The sequence below is a fragment of the Mustela nivalis genome (genome assembly GCF_964662115.1).
Source record: "Mustela nivalis genome assembly, chromosome: 19".
NCBI classification, from domain to species: domain Eukaryota; kingdom Metazoa; phylum Chordata; class Mammalia; order Carnivora; family Mustelidae; genus Mustela; species Mustela nivalis.
The window spans coordinates 25,345,608-25,362,791 of record NC_139038.1 but is presented as its reverse complement, the minus strand read 5'-3'; the positions used below and the strand labels follow the sequence as shown (position 1 = coordinate 25,362,791).

Sequence of the window (17,184 nt, the reverse complement as noted above, 5' to 3'; positions counted from 1 at the left end):
GGATGTGGAAAACCTAGAGCCTTCCTACACTGCTGGTAGAAATGTACAATGGTGTGCCCCTAGGGAAAAGAGCCTGGATATTCCTCAACACGTTGAACACAGAATTACCACTATGACCCAGCGATTCCACTCCTAGGCAGATATCCCCAAAGAACTGAAAACAAGGGGGTCCCAAACAAAAACTTGCACATTGCAGTACTATTCACAATAGCCAAAAGGTGGAAACAACCCAAATGGTTGGGAAAATGGTGGGAACCCAATACCCAAAATGGTGGGAAACAACCTACCAACAGATGAATGGACAAAAAAACCGAGGCATATCCATCCATACCATGAAGTGCCATTCAACCGTAAAAAGGAATAACATACAGATACATGCCATAGCTTGGGTGAGTCTTGAAAACATTATGCTACGTGAAAGAAGCCAGGTACAAAAGGTCATATATTGTATGATTCTATTTACCTGAAATGTCCAGAATGGCAAATCTACAAAGAGTAGATCAGGGGTTAGCAGGGGTGAGGGGAGCGGAAACAGGGAGGGATTGCAGATGACAATGAGGCTCTACACAGCTGCAGAGCCACAAGCTGGAAAGAGCCTGGGTCCCTGAATGACTACAAAGTTCCCCCTTGATCTGAAGCCAGAACTGATGTGAACAAGAAACAAACTTCTAATATGCCGAGCTACTACATGTTTGGGTAACTTTGTCGCTGCAGCTTGGCTGACCCTGAGTCATACATTTCTAATTACATGAACTCTTCAGGAAATGCATTCCATGCATAAAGCACACCTCTGCCCAAAACATACATCAGATGGCTTCTAGATGGCCACCGAACAAACCTTAGCCTCCGCTTCTCAGAGATGTTCAGTGCATATTTCCGAATCGACTGGCTATTGAAGTTTTCGGTGATTCCTCCCTCCAGCTGGGAGCTGTAAGAGTCTGTTGGCTTCAGCAAAGTGCCACTTTGCTTGTCTCGGGAAAGAATGGTTGTCCTCCTGCGTGCAATGGACCGATAGCTTGGCAATTCTTGAAGGAAATTAACAGGTGGAGAAGAAAAGCCACTGGAATCCACAGAGAGGTTCTCTGGGCAAGAAGAAAAAGAGAACCATCATTGACCACAGTGAGCTTGGGAGCCAATTAAAAAAAAAAATCTTTGCATACCTAAATTGTGCAGATGGTCACTAGCTTGCACCACTGACAAAAGCATTTGTGCTTTCATTATCTATTTACCAGGATGGTGATCGGGACAATACCATCATCTGCAAACAGTTCACTTTCAGCAGCTGTGTGTGCAAATACACTTTAGGTTACATAATATCTAGGTTCTAGTGTTTGGATGCAGCCACTAGCTAGATGTGTGACCTTGGGCAGTTATCTGAACTTGTTTACATTTGTCAGATGGGACCAGTCCTATTTGCCCCAACTATCTTTCCAAAATATAGGCTATAATGATTTGTAGAACTCCGAAATAAAGCATTACGCAAATGCATAGTGATACCATAAACAGTAACAATAATAATAGTATTGACAGAGAACTTCCTGTGCACCAGGCACTGTGTTAGGAGCACTCATGCACTCATGGATCTGGGCTGGCTGTGCGATCTGCTCAGACCAACAGAATGCAGCAGAAGTGATGCTGGCCAGTTCTAAGCCTTATCAGCTTCTCTGCTCTCTGGATCCCAGCTGCTGCCATGTGAACAAGCCCAAGCTACCTGCTAAAGGTTAGAACCACTGAAGAAGGGACGATCACCCCAGCTGAGACCATCCCAGGCCGGCCTGCAGCCAGCTGTCACTAGCTGACCACAGAGGCTCACACATATTGAGGTAGGTACAATTATCAATCCCATTTTACAGATGAGAAGGTTGATGGGTTGCCCAACCCCATGCCAAGGTCCTCAAAGCTCTGCATGGTCGGACATTCATCTGTGTCTAGAGGGCTCTTTGCTCCCCAACTACATATTTTTTAAGATCTTTCAGATACTAAGATGGTTTCCTCCTCCCATTTCCTCTTCCTCAGAGCCTTTGCATATGCTGTTCCCACTGTCTGCACTGAACTTACCACACCTATTTATCCTTTTAGCTCTAACTCACATGTCACTTCCTTAGGGAAACCGCCTCTGCCCCACTGCACTATTACAGGTGCCTTCTTACACATTCCTTCCCACACACACATTAAGTCCTTTATAGCATGTAACAATTTGTAAATAAATATATAATATTTGCAAATAAATTTGTGTGACTGTGTGAGTACATCTGTCTCCTCTAGGAGACTGGAAGAAAGTTCTCAGAGGGCAGGAACTGGGATGATGTCTTCACCACTGCACCCCCAGGACCTAGCATCATCCTTGATTCAGAAAGTAATTTAATAAATGCTCATTGGATGGATGGATGGATGGATGGTTGGATGGATGGTTGGATGGGAAGATGGATGGATGGATGAATGGATGAGTGGGAAGATAGATTGAAAGATGGATGGATGGATGGATGGATGGATGAATGGATGGTTGGTTGGATGGATGGATGGTTGGATGATGGTTGGATAGGAAGATGGATGAATGGATGGATGGATGGATGGATGGATGGATAGAAAGATGGATAGATGAACGGATGGATTGCTAATTTGCCCATGCTTAATCTGTGAGTAGGGGCACTGAAAACAGAACCAGGTCTGCCTGACTCAGAAATCTGTATTTGTTCTACTACATCAGGCCACTGTTGGAGGCCAAGTTTTGCTGTGGCTTATGCTGTGGTCTAAGAAGGGAGGGCCTTCCACTGAAGCTGAGGGACACCACCTTCAAGATGGGTTTTATGCCTGATCCAATTTTAGTTGCAGAAAGATTACCTTCAATGGAGAAAGGACACAGGGAGTGGAAGTAGGAAACAGCCATAATTACCTAAGCAATTACCTCTATAGGCAGCAAAACTTCTAAGGCTTAATATTAGATGCTAAATTGCTTGGGTTTGAATCCTATCTCGGTCGATCATTAGTGTGTGTGTCTTTGGAAAGTTACTTAACCTTTGAACTTCAGTTTCCTCATCTCAAATATTCATTCAACAAATGTATCTACCATGTGTCCTATCTGGAGCTAGAGATACTGCCGTGAACAAAGCAAATGCCCTATTCACATGGCACTTACATACTGAGGTGGGGGCTGGGGGAGATTAGACAGTAAACAGGTGATGAATATTATGTCAGGAGGTAATAAGTGCAAAAACAAAAACAGAGTGGGGTAAGGAGACACGGAATGCACCAGTTCTGAGAAGGTGGGTCAGGTATGGTCTCTGTACTAAAGTAGTATTTAAGCTGAGGCTGAACAGAGGGCATAAGCTCTGTGGATATTTGGGTAAGGGCAACCCAGGAGAGGGAAACAGCAAGTGTAAAGGCCCTGAGGCAGGGTGTGTAAGATGGGCTTGAGGAAGAGCATGGAGACCTATGTGGTTGGAGAAAAGTGAATGAATAGGAACTTCATTGTCTCTGTTGTTTTTGACCTCTGATGAGCCACACCAGCTCCTCCACAGTCCCCTCCCCTTGAATCTGTGTTAGATCTGTGACTTGCTTTAGCCAGAGGTTGCAACAGAAATGTTGCTCTGCCAATTCTAGCCTCAAGCCTTAAAAGGACCTGAAAGTGCCCACTTCTGTGCAGTTGGGACCCCAAAGTGGCCATGTAAGAAGTCTGGCAATGCTGCTGGGACCATCATGTGGAGGGGAAGAGGCCCCAAGTGTCCGAAGAAGAGACCCCAAGAAAACAGCGAGAACCATAGTCTCTGCCTCTGACCTCAGTGAGCTGTTGCAGCCAGCCCCCAGCTCTTGGGCCATCCTCATGGAGCACCACCATGGGCATGAAGAGGCCTTCTGGAAGCTCCAGACCCAACAGACATGACATACAGCAGAGCAAACCATCTCTTCCATGCCCTGCTGATTCTGGCGCACAGAATGAGCAGAAACAATAAAACAGCATAAGCCATCACGTGTGAAGTAGTGTGTTAACAACAGGTAGATGGGACAGGGAGCATGGAAAAGCAGAGGTGAGAGAGGTGCCTGGAGCCAGACTGAGTCAGACTCTGTGGGCTGGCTGTGATGCTTGAATGTGGGGGACGGAGGGCTTGGAGCCAAAGCCCATTGAGACCTGACCATATTTTCAAGAATCACCCTGGAGGCTGCTGGGCCAAGCACGGGACCCATGAGGCAGGGGGGTGGGAGCAGCTTCTGAGCATTAAAGGCAACCACATGGGGAGAAACACTCAGCATAGCCGCTGGCACACAGTGGGCTCCATCAGTGTACTTACAGCTAATAGGAGGAGGGAGCCCTGGAGAGGGGGAAACCAGCCAAGGCCTCGCTCTCTGAGCAGGAGTCTGACAGTGCAGATTTGTAACGTTGGCCTCTCTGATAAGCATGTTCAGACACAACGGGACAGCTGTCCCACTGCAGATGACACACAGACACGCGCCTGGAGCCCTGCCAGCTGCCGGGTGCAAGCAGGTGAGTCTTACTCAACCTTCCACTTCCCTGCTCCCGCACCCAGAGGATGTGATCCACTTCCATTAGTAACAGTGGGCGTGGGGGCCTGGAGGCTAAAGGGTCCAGGCCCTGGCTGGAGGCCACTCCTTCTGGAGAGCAACAAAGAGCTCTTATTAACAGCAAACAAAGGTCTTTGAATACAGAGCACCACCCAGCAACTGAATATTCAGCAACTGTAGGGTCAGGAACCAGGGCAGGAGCTGGAGCCTGGGTTGGCTTGTCACCCACTAGCCAGGCCACCCCAGGCAAGACAATGACTGCCTCACGGTCACATGTTTTTCTTTCTCAGGAATGGGGCATATGATATCATGGACCTCATCAGCATGATCATAACAGTGGCATTGCAAACCACACGAATAATATTAGCTAGGATTTACTAAGCCTGTACTTTGTGCTAGGCTATGGGAGGTACTCAGTATGCTTCGATAGAATCATCCCATTTTGTGGATGAAGAAGCTGAGGTCTGCAGAGGTAAAGGGCCTTGCCCACGCACCCAGCTAGGAAGTGTTGGAATAAGCAACCTGTCACAGGTCTGCCAAATGCCAAAGCTGTAGTCCTTAGCGTGACATGATTCAGTAGGCCACGGATTTGAGAGTGCTCTGTGAACACTAAAGATAGAAATTATTTCATGGCTCCTCTCTATACTCTTATTCATATTCCATAACAACAGTTCCTGGTGGAAAACTGTAGTTTCAAAATGGCGGCCATCGAAGGGTAATGACTTATCCTCTTCAGACATTCTTGGGAAATGCTGCATCTTCAAACAGAGAAAAAAAATCACAAGCCTACCTTTGAGCACAGGCATCACTCTTTCTGTCAAGGAGATCCACCTTCCCTCAGTTTCACACAGGACCACACATCTGTCAAAGCATGACATCACCTGATTTCCCACGCCCACCTGCAGCAGTAGCCAGGGAAGGCTTCACTGGCCCGGCTTTTCAACAGGGAAATTGGGGCTCCGAGAAATGGCGGCTTGCCCAAGGCTTTGCTATCATGAAACTCCAGTTCTACCTTCTTAGAAAGACAGGTTGCATCATCTCTCAGAGCCCTGCTTTTTTCTCATCCTTGGAGAATAAGAATGTCTCCTTACAGCTACTGTCAGATATTCTCCTGAGTTGGTCCAGCTGAGAGTGTTGTCGTCGGCACAGCCAACGAGGTCCTGTGCTCAGTGTGTGGCAGCCTGTTGGCCATTTGCATGGGAGGCAGGAGGGGTTTTGAGACATTGGGGGGGCCTCCATCTAGGAATGTCTAGAATCTGTTGGCCATTGGAACCGGATTTCAGCAACTAGGAGATTATTTAGGTGGGGAGGATGACTGGGTAATTACAGGAGATGTGGGGTCAGGGGTGGGCATTAAGTATGTCTTTGGATATCTGGCATCCTTCCAGGGTAAGGAAAAAGTTAGCCTCTCAGACTTAGAGCAGTGTCTTGCTCATGGAGAGCCCTCCATCTGAAGAATGAATGAATGAATGGGCAGAGGAATGGGCACCTGGAGAGCCTCTTTCAGTCCCAACTTTCTTGGCAGTTCTTTGCACAGGCCATGAGATCCTACCCATAGGCACGGACACTCCCAGGATGTGGGCACAGGCCAACTGTGACCTAAATGGGACTAACACCACCAACAACCTCCCTCGAGTGCCTGCCAAGAACCTAGCCCAACCGTATTTGGTGCTGGGTTCACATCAGGGTTTTTCTTTCCCCTTGCAGAATCACGGAAACTCCCAGCACTAAGGGACCTTCTGGGTCATCTGGTTCAGGCCTCTTGCCAGCTGCTGGGGGAATGAGTTCTGTTTGACAAACTGCATGGAGCCCCTCTCTGCAGGAGGCTCTAGAGAAGAGGGTTTTGCCTGCCTCAGTGAGCTTTCACTCGCTCCTTCTGCCCTATCTCCTGAGTGCCCATCCCACTGCAATCATCCCTAGTCCTATCCTCCTGCCGAACTGTTTACTTGCACCTTGTCTCTGACCTTCTCCCTCCCCACACTTAGGACTAGCAACCTGCAGGGGCACGGAGCCCATCTCTGTCCTGCACTGCTGAGTCCCCAGGGTCTAGCACAGAATCCAATATACAGTGGATGCTCGATAAACACCTGCTGAATTAATGAATGAATAAATGAATGAATGAATCTTATCCATGGGAAACAGGCAATGTTGGCTCACCTACCAGGCAGACCAAAGCGTGTGCTTAGCACACTAGCAAAGCAGGGGTACCAGAAAGCGAGAAAAACATGAAGGAATTTAACCACTGAATATCATTCTTTTCTCTATGGATGATATATACTCTTTTTTCACAATTAAACAAAAATTTAGAGGAAGAAAAATAAGCTGGCAAGAAATAATGATTGGGATGTTGATGGTATGTTGTATCCTTCTATTTAAGGTACTTCACACAAATGAGCCTTACTAGAAGCAAGCTTTGCTGTTACCAAGAAATGATCAAATGGCTTGGGTACATCCATTGTGAGGTTACCAATAAGGCAATGTAGACATTGATTTCAAAACTTTTTGGACTTCTTTCCACTCAGATTCTTTGACATTGTTATTTTGGATGCTAACTGGAGGTAGAGGACCTCAAATAATTTGTGCTCACAACTCATCCTAACCCTAAACCAAGGGGCCACAGTTGAAGGGATCTAGTTGAAGCCGCTAGGACCTCTCTACCAAGTAGTCCAAGGCCAGAGTTTTATTACTGTCCTCCTCATGGAAAGGCCACACACCTGCCCATCCATCCATCCATCCATCCATCCAGTCGCTCACTCCAAAACATTTACTGACCAAATGCTAGGTGCCAGCCAAGCATTGTTCTAAGACTGGGACATAGTCTTGAATACATCCCACAAATTCCCTTGCCTTTATGGGACTTACCTTCTAGCCAGAGGAGACCAACAGCAATCAAGTTAAGAACAATATATTTCAGATGCTGACAGTGCATGGAGAAAAAGAAGTCAGGGATGGGTTTAAGCAAAGGCTACAGGAAGGGAGGGAAAGAGCCACATGGCTATCCAAGGGAGAGAGAAGAGCAAGGGCAAAGGCCCTGCGGCAGGACTGTGCCCACTCAATTCAAGGAACCAGAGGAAGGCCAGTGTGGCTGAAGGAGAGTCAGCAGAGAGGAGAGTGATGGGGTAAGAGTTGTGGGAAGAAACAGGCCAGACCACACAGGGTCTGTGGGCCATGGTGAGGACTCTGGGTTTTGGTCTAGTAAGGTGGGAGCCATGCGGGGTTTTGAGCAGCGGCATGACATGATCTTACTCAGATTTAACAAGATCTTTCTGGCTGGCCCCATGGCTATTTCTGTCCTTGAGCTGCACAGCTTGGCATGGCTATATCCCATGCCAGGGCATCATATGACAGGCTGCACTGTCCTTTTGCAATGAAGGACATGTTCTGTATCTGCACTGTCCAGTACGCGGACCACCAGCCACACGTGGCTACTGAGCAATTGAAAGGTAGCTGGTAAGACTAAGGAATTTTTAGTTTTATCAGACGTCATTAAATTTATATTGCATAGCCCCATGTGGCCAGTAGCGACTGGACTGGACAAGGTAGAGAGGCCTTGTTCTTTACAGTCCAAAGCCTGGTCCCAGAGGGGAGGAGCCGGGGGCCTTGGGAGCCTCCTCCATCTGCCAGACTTCAGAACTAACTGCCAGGCTGGGAGAACCTTATGAATCATGCTACCTGGCCCCTGGGTGGGGCCTAGGGACTGGCTGGGGCCAAGGCTTTATGACCAGATGAGCAAACAGTCATCCTGAGGAGTGACTAACTGGGTAATCAGAGTGACGCTGGGTCCTAGACCCGAATCTCCTGGCTTTCAGGTGGGTGGGGCATCCGGTGGGCTATCTGGGGAGCAATCACTGTGATTCTGTCTGTCTGGGCAGGAGACAGACAGGACAGACAGAGTGGTTCAGAGCACCTGGATTCAAATCTCAGGCCTACTTGTTACCTTATTGACGATTCCATGCCTCAGTTTCCCCACTTATAAAATGGCAATAGGAGTTCCCACCTGACAGGACCACCCTGAGGATTAGGTGGCAACTAGACACTTAGAAAAAGGTCAGCAAACCTTACAATTTCCTTACTATCCTCACCCAGGCTCTTGCCACAATTACTCATCTCTGCCATTGTTGCAGAAAAGCAGCCATAATCCACAAATGAATGGGCATGATTGTGTTCTAATAAAACTTTATTTATTAAAAATAGGTGGTAGGCTGGATTTGGCCCATGGGCTATAGTGTGCAGACTCCTGGCGTAGAGCAGTGCCTGGCATACTGTGCTATATGTCTGGTTATTTACTGAAGAACTCAATGTACAGAAAGGTTTCATGTTTGCTGTGAGGGATTCTTGCTATGGACCACGCTATTCCTTATGTGGAATGTTTCTCTTCCTGACCAAGACTTTTCCAAAAAAGATTTCCAACATTCCTGGAAGCAACAACAAAAACAACTAGACTTCACTGAGCATTTACCAGGCACCATGGTTATGCCAAACCATTTATATACTTAGCTCCCATGATCCTTACCATCATGTCACTGCATGGGTCCTTCTTTTTTTTTTTTTTTTAAGGACTTGATTTATTTATATGACAGACAAAGATCCCAAGTAGGCAGAGAGGCAGGCAGAGAGAGAGGAAGGGAAGCAGGCTCCCCACTGAGCAGAGAGCCCGACGCAGGGCTCGATCCCAGGACCCTAGGATCATGACCTGAGCCAAAGGCAGAGGCTTTAACCCACTGAGCCACCCAGGCGCCCCTGCATGGGTCCTTCTTGAGTGTTACCTTCATCTTGCAATAAAGAAGTTCAGAGAACTTTGCACAAGGTCAAGCCAAAGTCTGACACTCCCGGCAATTAGCATGGTGCCCGGCACAACATAAATCAAATAAACATCTCTCAAATGAACACACGGACACATTGGCTCCAGAGTCACAACATTAATGTCCTTCTATTTCAGCAGCTCGTCAGTAACTTCTCAGAGCCTCAGTTTCCAGGGGTGTAAAATGGGCAAATCACACTTGGTGAGTTGCTGTGAATAATTTAAGAAATCTACGGGAGTCCAAAGCCAAACTGCTGACCGGCCAACTGGATCCTCAGGACCCGGCTCCTGCCTGCCTGACTTGGTCCCCTCTTCTCCTCCCTTAGACTCCAGGCTGAGCCCTCCTCAGATACACCAAGGTCATGCCCACCTCCACCCCAGAAGTCCATACCTCGGCGAGACTTCTCTGATCACCTCAGCTAAGTAGGACCTCCCCCTCTCTAGCTCATCACCCCTTTAATTCCGTCTCAGCAGTTACGCTTAGCTGTTAACTACCCTGTTTTCTTCTTTACCTGTTCAGCGAGTGTCTCCCCTGCTTGGCCAGACACTTCCGGAAAGCATGTCTCTGGCCTGTCCCTCTCACTACTTGGTACCTCGCCTGGTACTGGGTCACGGTTCATGCATGGTCAGTTCCCTTCCTCCTCCTCCTCCTCCTGCTGCTGCTGCTGGTGGCGGGGTGGGTGGGTGGAGGGAGCCCCACCAAAGGTCTAGGTGGTCCCACACTCAAACAAAGCTCCTTTAAAAAGCAACCAGACACAACAAAGCTTACAACACTGAAAAGTCATTTCCCCCTTTTATCCCTCTAAATTCTTCACTTCCTGAAAAAACAAAACAAAACAAGCCAAAGAGGGCCTTTGGGCCTAATCTGGCCTGAGTTGCTGGGCAGAGCTCACTCAGCCTCTTCAGACAGAGGGGGAAAACACAACTCAAGTCAGATGGCTGGCTGGCTTACCAGAGAACCATCGTGGCCTTCCGTGCCCTTTCATGGCCTTCCGTGGCCTGTGCAGTCTCTGGCTGTGTCTAGACCTGCAGAAGATCCCTCTCTCCTGGGGCACCTTTAAGGGTGAGAAGTCACCCTGATGCATGGGCTTAGCTGATAAGGGGAACAAAACAAATACTGCGGGATTAATGGTTACTGTCTTCCAGTTTAAGACAAGGTGTCAGATTAAAACAACCCAAATCGTTGCCTAACTATATAACTAATAGCATAACCCCCAAAATATAGGTATACGGCACATGAAATCATCAAGGTTTACAACAGTAAGTCTAGAGAAGGTCCAAGCAATAATAATATAATAATAACAGCAATAAGACCATTGGAGTGTTCAGCATCTCCCAGGTGTGGTACTCACTCTTCAACGTGCCTATCTCAGTAAATCTTCTCAGGAACCAGGGCGCCTGGCTGGCCCAGTTGCTAAGTGTCCAACTCTAGATTTTGGTTCAGGTCATGATCTCAGGGTCGTGCTATCAAACCTGGGTGTTGGGCTCCATGCTCAGTGGGGAGTCTGTTTGGATTCTCTCCCTCTGCCCCTCCCCCCAGCTCTCTCACTAAAATCAATCAATCTATCTATCAATCGTTAAAAAAAAATCCTCTCAGTGAGCCTGGGCTAAGCATCTACCTTCAGCTAGGGTCATGATCCCAGGGTCCTGGGATCGAGCCCCATGTAGGGCTCCCTGCTGGGAAGCCTGCTTCTCCCTCTCCCACTCCCCCTGCTTGTGCTCCTCTCTCACTGTCTCTCTCACTCTGTCAAATAAATAAATAAAATCTTAAAAAAAAAAAAATCCTCTCAGCGACGTCTAGCTGATAGGAATACGGCTACTCTCATTTTACAGAGAAGAAAACTGAAGGTCAGAGGAGTAACAGGACTTGCTCAAGGTCACACACCAGATAATCACCCACATTGGGAATTATACTTGGACTGGGCAGATTTCATAAAAACTACTGCCAGATGTCTTCTTTATTTACCTTAACACAAAACAACAACAAAAACCAAACCAGGTCCCAGCCCCCACTCGCAAAAGGAGTATAGAGAGGTAGCTTCGTTTTATTCCTTTACCTTTCCAAATGTTCCTGCTCCAAAGGCGCAGACCGAGTCCCACCCTGCGGAAAATAGGGTCAATCCAAACCCAGTCACCCTTCCCCGAGTGCTGCCGGTAGGCAAGGAGAGAGGAGAGGTGAGCAGCTCTGAAGCCATCACGTAAGTTGCAATCCTGACTGGTGGCCACACGATGACAATCAGTCCATCTTGGTTGAGTCTGTTGGGTTCCCCTGATGAACTATGGGGTAATGGTCACAGCAAACCCCCACATAAGGGTTAAGAGTCCCTGAGTTTAGGGGCGTCTGGGTGGCTCACTGGGTTAAGTCTCTGCCTTAAGCTCAGGTCATGATCTCAGGGTCCTGGGATCAAGCCCCACATCGGGCTCTCTGCTCAGCAGGAAGCCTGCTTCCTCCTCTCTCACTCTGCCTGCCTCTCTGCCTACTTGTGATCTCTGTCAAATAAATAAATCTTTAAAAAAAAAAAAAAAGAGTCCCCGAGTCTGGCCAATCCTCAGAAAGTTAAGCACAGAATGACCATAGGATCCAGTGACTCCACTCCTAAGAATATACCCAAGAGAGCTGAAAACAGATGTTCATCAAACACTTGTACACAAGGGCTCACAGCATCCTTTTTCCTAGTAGTCCGAAGACGGAAATAATCCATCCATCAACGGATGAACAGACATACAAACAGTGGGATAACTACACAAGGGAATATTACTCAGCCATAAAAACAAATGAAGGACTGCCACATGCTGCCACACGGAGGAGCCTCGAGAACTTTCTTTCTGCTAAGTGAAGAAGCCAGTCACAGAAGGTCACGGTATTGTATGAGCCCATTTATAGGCGATGTCCGGAATGGGGCCATCCATAGAGATGGAATGCAGATTGCTGGTAGCCAGGGGCTGGGTGGAGGGGAAATCTGGGAATGATCGCTTAATGGGCACACGGCTCCCTTTGGGGCTGAAGAAAATGTCTAGGAACTGGACAGAGGCAGTGGTTGCACAACACTAGTGTACTAAATGTACTAAATGCCACTGAATTGTATGCTTTCAAGTGGTTGATTCCGTTACGTGAATCATACCTCAGTTTAAAAGTCACTGCGTGCCAGTTGAAGATGATCTAGGATGAAGTATTTACCGAATGGAATGTGATAAACATTTGGTAAACGGGAAAAGCCACCAGGAGTCATTCCATGCAGTAAACATAGAACATGCCGGGAACCACGGGGCTCAGGGACCTGGGGGTGGGCATATGCCTCCTGGGGGGTACCTTAGGTAGGGCGGGGTCTTTGCCTCTCTGAGGAGGTGACATTTAACTGAGATCAGGCAGAGGAATAGTGACTACAAGACCTGAGGAGGAGAACACTGGAAGGGACCAGTAGCCTGAGGCGAAGGGAAAGCAGCAGGGTTTGGGGAGTGATAGCCAGGGGCCGGCTCAAGAGGCAATCCTCTCTAGAGGCCCTGGGAGAAGGTGGTCTTCCAACTTTTATTCCTGTCAGAACCTTCACTGATAGGGGTGGAAACTGAGGCAAATCTTGTCTGAACTTGGGTCTGCTCCATTCTGAAGTCCCTGCTCTTAAAAATGATAGAACTCGGGGCACCTGGGTGGCTCAGTGGGTTAAAGCCTCTGCCTTCAGCTCAGGTCATGATCCTAGGGTCATAGGATCGAGCCCCACATTGGCACTCTGCTTGTCGGGGAGTCTGCTTCCCCTCTCTCTCTGTCTGCCTCTCAGCCTACTTGTGATCTCTGTCTGTCTGTCAAATAAATAAATAAAATCTTAAAAAAAAAAGATATAGGGGCCCCTGCGTGGCTCAGTGGGTTAATCCGATGCCTTCGGCTCAGGTCATGATCTCAGGGTCCTGGGATTGAGTCCCGCATTGGGCTCTCTGCTCAGCGGGGAGCTGCTTCCCTCTCTCTCTCTCTCTGCCTGCCTCTCTGCCTACTTGAGATCTCTGTCAAATAAATAAAAAAAAAATTTTTTTAAATGATATAACTCAAGAGAAGCAAGAATACAGCTCAACGGATGCTTGGGCAGGGTGAGTCCTGTGGGCCAGGTGGACACGGATCAGGGACACAGAGTCCAGCCTGCGAGAGGGGAGGTAGTCAGGGAAGGCTTCCAGAACGAAGTGGCACCGGACTGAAAGAGGAGTATGCCTTATAATGGAACAAGGTGATGAATGGCACCCATGGCAGAGGGAACAGGAGGGGCTTTATACGCTCTAGAAGCATCATTGGATGAAATCATGAAAGGCATCCCACTCAACTAATATTCCCTGAAGGCCTACTATGCACCAAGCACAGTACTAAGCATGAGACATGATGGTGAGCCAAACAGGCCCAGCCCTTGTCTTCCTGGGACTCATCATCTAGTGGGGAACAGAGATGTTATCAACAGCAGTTAACACTTACATGGCGCTGTGGCAGCCAGTCTCCAGGGTGGCTGCCAGTGATCCTCTCTCTGCAAATACCCTGACATTCACACCCTTCCATGGGTCCTTTCTACACTGAACAGGGCTGATCCATGTGACCAATAAGATACTGCAGAAATTAAAAAAAAAAAAATACTGCAGAAATAACAGGGGGTGAGGGGCACCTGAGTGACTCAGTGGTTAAGCATCTGCCTTCGGCTCAGGTCATGATCTTAGCATCCTGGGATCGAATCCCACATCAGGCTCCCTGCTTAGCGGGAAGCCTGCTTTCCCTCTCCTAGTCCCCATGCTTGTATTCTCTCTCTTGCTGTGTCTCTCTCTCTGTCAAATAAATAAATAAATTCTTTAAAAAGAAAAGAAAAGAAAGAACAGGGTGTGATCTCCAAGCTCTCCAGATGATAAAAGACATTAGGCTTCTTCCATGCTCTCTCCTGGATCACATGCTGCAGGGAAAGCCATGTCCACAGAGCACTCAAGCAGCCTCTGGGAGGTCAGTACGGAGAGGCTCCCTGCCAACAGCCAGTGTCCGTTTGCCATTCCGATGAGCAAGTCATCTTTGGAAGGGATCTGCCGGCCGCAGGCAAGCTTTCAGAGGATGGCATCACCATGAATCCGACCTCGTAAGAGACCCTGAGCCAGAACCAGATAGGTCATCTCCAAATTCCTGGCTTGCAGAAACTGTGAGATAAAAGTGATTATCACTATTCTAAGCTTAGAGAAGTTTGGGAATAATGTGTTACACAGTATAGATAATATAAGTACTTACCAAGTTTTTTATGTTAATTAACTCCTAATCCTTATACTGACCTCCTGAAGTAGATACAATCATGACTTCCATTTAATACATAAGGAAGTGGCACCTGTGTGGCTCAGTCGGTTAAGAGTCTGCCTTCTGCTCTGGTCATGTTCCCAGGGTCCTGGGATGGAGCCCCGCATTGGGCTCCCCACTTGGCTGGAAGCCTGATTCTCCCTCCCCCACTCCCCCTGCCTCTGTTACCTCTCTTGCTGTGTCTCTCTCTGTCAAATAAAAATCTTTAAAACACACACACAGAAGGAAAACTGAGGCACGAAGCACTTCAGTTCTTTGCAGAAAGGCAAGACCAGGACATGGAAAATGAGGATTTGCATATGAAAGTCCAGTGTCTAGATTCTCAAATCTAGCCATTGTGGCTTTGGCTACACTTCATTCATCCCTTCATTCATTCAACACATATCCATCATCTACTGTATGCCAGGCATTGTTCTATATCCTAGGAGAAGAAAACAAAGCCCCTACTTTTCATGGGACCCACATTTGAGGAGAGACAGCTAAGAGACAAGAAAAGCAAACCAGATGACTTCAGATGGTGGTGAGTGCTTTGAAGACATAAGCAAAGAAACCAGTCGGGGGAAGAGAGAGGAGGACTGAGCGCAATGGGAAACCACTGGAAAGTTTTAACCTAAGAAGGGGAACAATATGATCTGTTTCATCATTTAGAAGGATGCATATTTCCCGATCTGTAAACCAGAACCCCTTTTCTCCTGCCTGGCTCCAACTGTCCTCCCGTGATGTCCATACAGCAGGCCACCATTTACAAAGTACAACAAAGTTACAAACACCGTCCCTTCTGAGCCTCCGAGCCATGCTGGTGGATACAAGGTCATTTGTCCGAGGGACAGGAAGACCTTTTAGTCAGAGGGGCCAGTTATGACTCTTCTAAAAGAGATGTCTAGAGAGTCTCCTTTAACACCCAGCAAAGATCCATGATAGATGAATTTCATCATGCCCCCTGTAGGGAAACCAACTAGGAAAATACTTGAATGGCTGCCATTAAAAGGCTGAAGTTGGGCTGATGTCAGCACTATTAACAAGCTAGAAAATAATTAGCATCAAATGGAACTTGACTTCTGTCTTCTGATTCCTGAGCAAGTTCCCAGGGTTTGGATCTCTCTAAGATGTCTGTCTTCTTCTTTTTCTTCTCCTAGATGTGAAGAACAATCCAATCATAAGGGCCCCATGTCCAAATCCACACCCATGGTTTACTGTAAATCCTTGTAACAAAATTTCTATTCTCAAATTGAAATAGAGGAAACGCTGCTTATAAAACTCACAGCAGGGTCTTGTGTTTTGTTAAGGACAAAGGTTAAGATGGGAATGCTGTAAGAAGCCTGCCTAGGTGCTGGCAACTTTTCTATCTCAACTGGGTGGCAGTTGTACATGTTTATGTAAAAATCCACAGAGTTTAGACGTCGCCGTAAATTTTACTCAGTAAAAAAAGGAAAAAGGTGGTAACGCTTGGCTGTCTACCGTTTTTTTGGTGCCTTTCGATGTATCAGGCACTTCACATATTTTTCTCACCATTGATTCTACTAACATCCTAGTCCCATCTTACTGCTGAAGAATCCGAGGCTCAGAGAAGGCAAGCCATTTACCAAAGATACACAGCAATACAGAGCCAAGGCGAAATTCGTTTCCAAGCGTGTCTAATGGTAAAGCCTGCAATGTCTGGGAGGCAGTCACCTCGTGCCAAGAATGGTAGGGCTGGCGGGGCTCTCATACTCTTTTCAGTTACCACCTAAGGGATCCCTAAAGCAGTAACGGGAAGGCACCACACGGTCAGGACTCCCATTCTGATGCTTCTTTTGGGAGAGGGCATGCGCCCTCGGAACTGGGCGACGGCGGGTTGCAGAAGGGAGACCAGGAGGAAGAGAAACGCGCTTTCCCCCAAAGCCAGGAGCGCCCGGCGCGGGCAGGTGGCGAGGGGCTGGGCCCGCGCCAAGCTCGCCGCAGCTTGCCCGCCGGCCGCCGGGAGCGCGGTCCCCGCCGTCCTACCTGGGTGGATGAAGGTCTGCCTGCTGCGCCTGCCGGGCGGGAGCGCACTGGCACTGGACTCGCTCATGGCTGCGCCCCCGCGCCCCGGAGAGCCGCGGGAGACCCGCTCCGGCCGCTACCACCTCCGCCGCCGCCGCCGCCAGCTCCCGGGAGCCGAATTCCAGGTTCCGGCGCGGACGTCACAGAGGCCGGGGCGGGGCGCGGCGCCGAGACGGCCCTTTTCCCCGCGCGCCGCCGCCGCCCGACCACCGGGGGGCCCAGGGTTGGGGATGGGAGTCCCGGCGGCGGGCGGTGGGAGCAGGGATCCGACCGGCGGCTGCGGAGCCCCAGGCCCGGGAAGGCTCCACCCAGCGGCCGAGATCAGGGGCGACCTCCCGGATGTCTTAACTAAATTTAAAGAGTTATTCATAAAAATGAATAAAAACCGAGACTCTGAACAAGTGTATCTAGTAAGTCAACTTGTGGGTCCGTAAAGCGGGGCGGCGGGGAAGAGTATTTGTTCATGTTTGTAAATGCGGTTGGGGACCGGAGAGGCTCAGTGAGGTGCAAGGGAGGGTCTCACGATCTAATGGGTTTGGGTTAT

The 17,184-nt window shown here is 48.5% G+C and overlaps 1 protein-coding gene across 4 annotated transcripts in view; it reads right to left on the bottom strand.

The window, feature by feature from the left end:
* The window catches only part of TMC7 (transmembrane channel like 7), a 53,311-nt gene extending 36,273 nt beyond the window's left edge, over positions 1 to 17,038 (bottom strand). For all 4 annotated transcript variants that reach the window (XM_082714020.1, XM_082714022.1, XM_082714021.1 and 1 more), the window contains exons 1-2: positions 16,602 to 17,038; positions 839 to 1,082 (exon numbers count right to left, since the gene is read on the bottom strand). In XM_082714020.1, the coding sequence (XP_082570146.1) occupies positions 839 to 1,082; positions 16,602 to 16,668 (311 nt within the window). In that variant the 5' untranslated portion in view covers positions 16,669 to 17,038. The remainder of the gene's footprint in view (positions 1 to 838; positions 1,083 to 16,601) is intronic.
* Between the last annotated feature and the right edge of the window lie 146 nt (positions 17,039 to 17,184).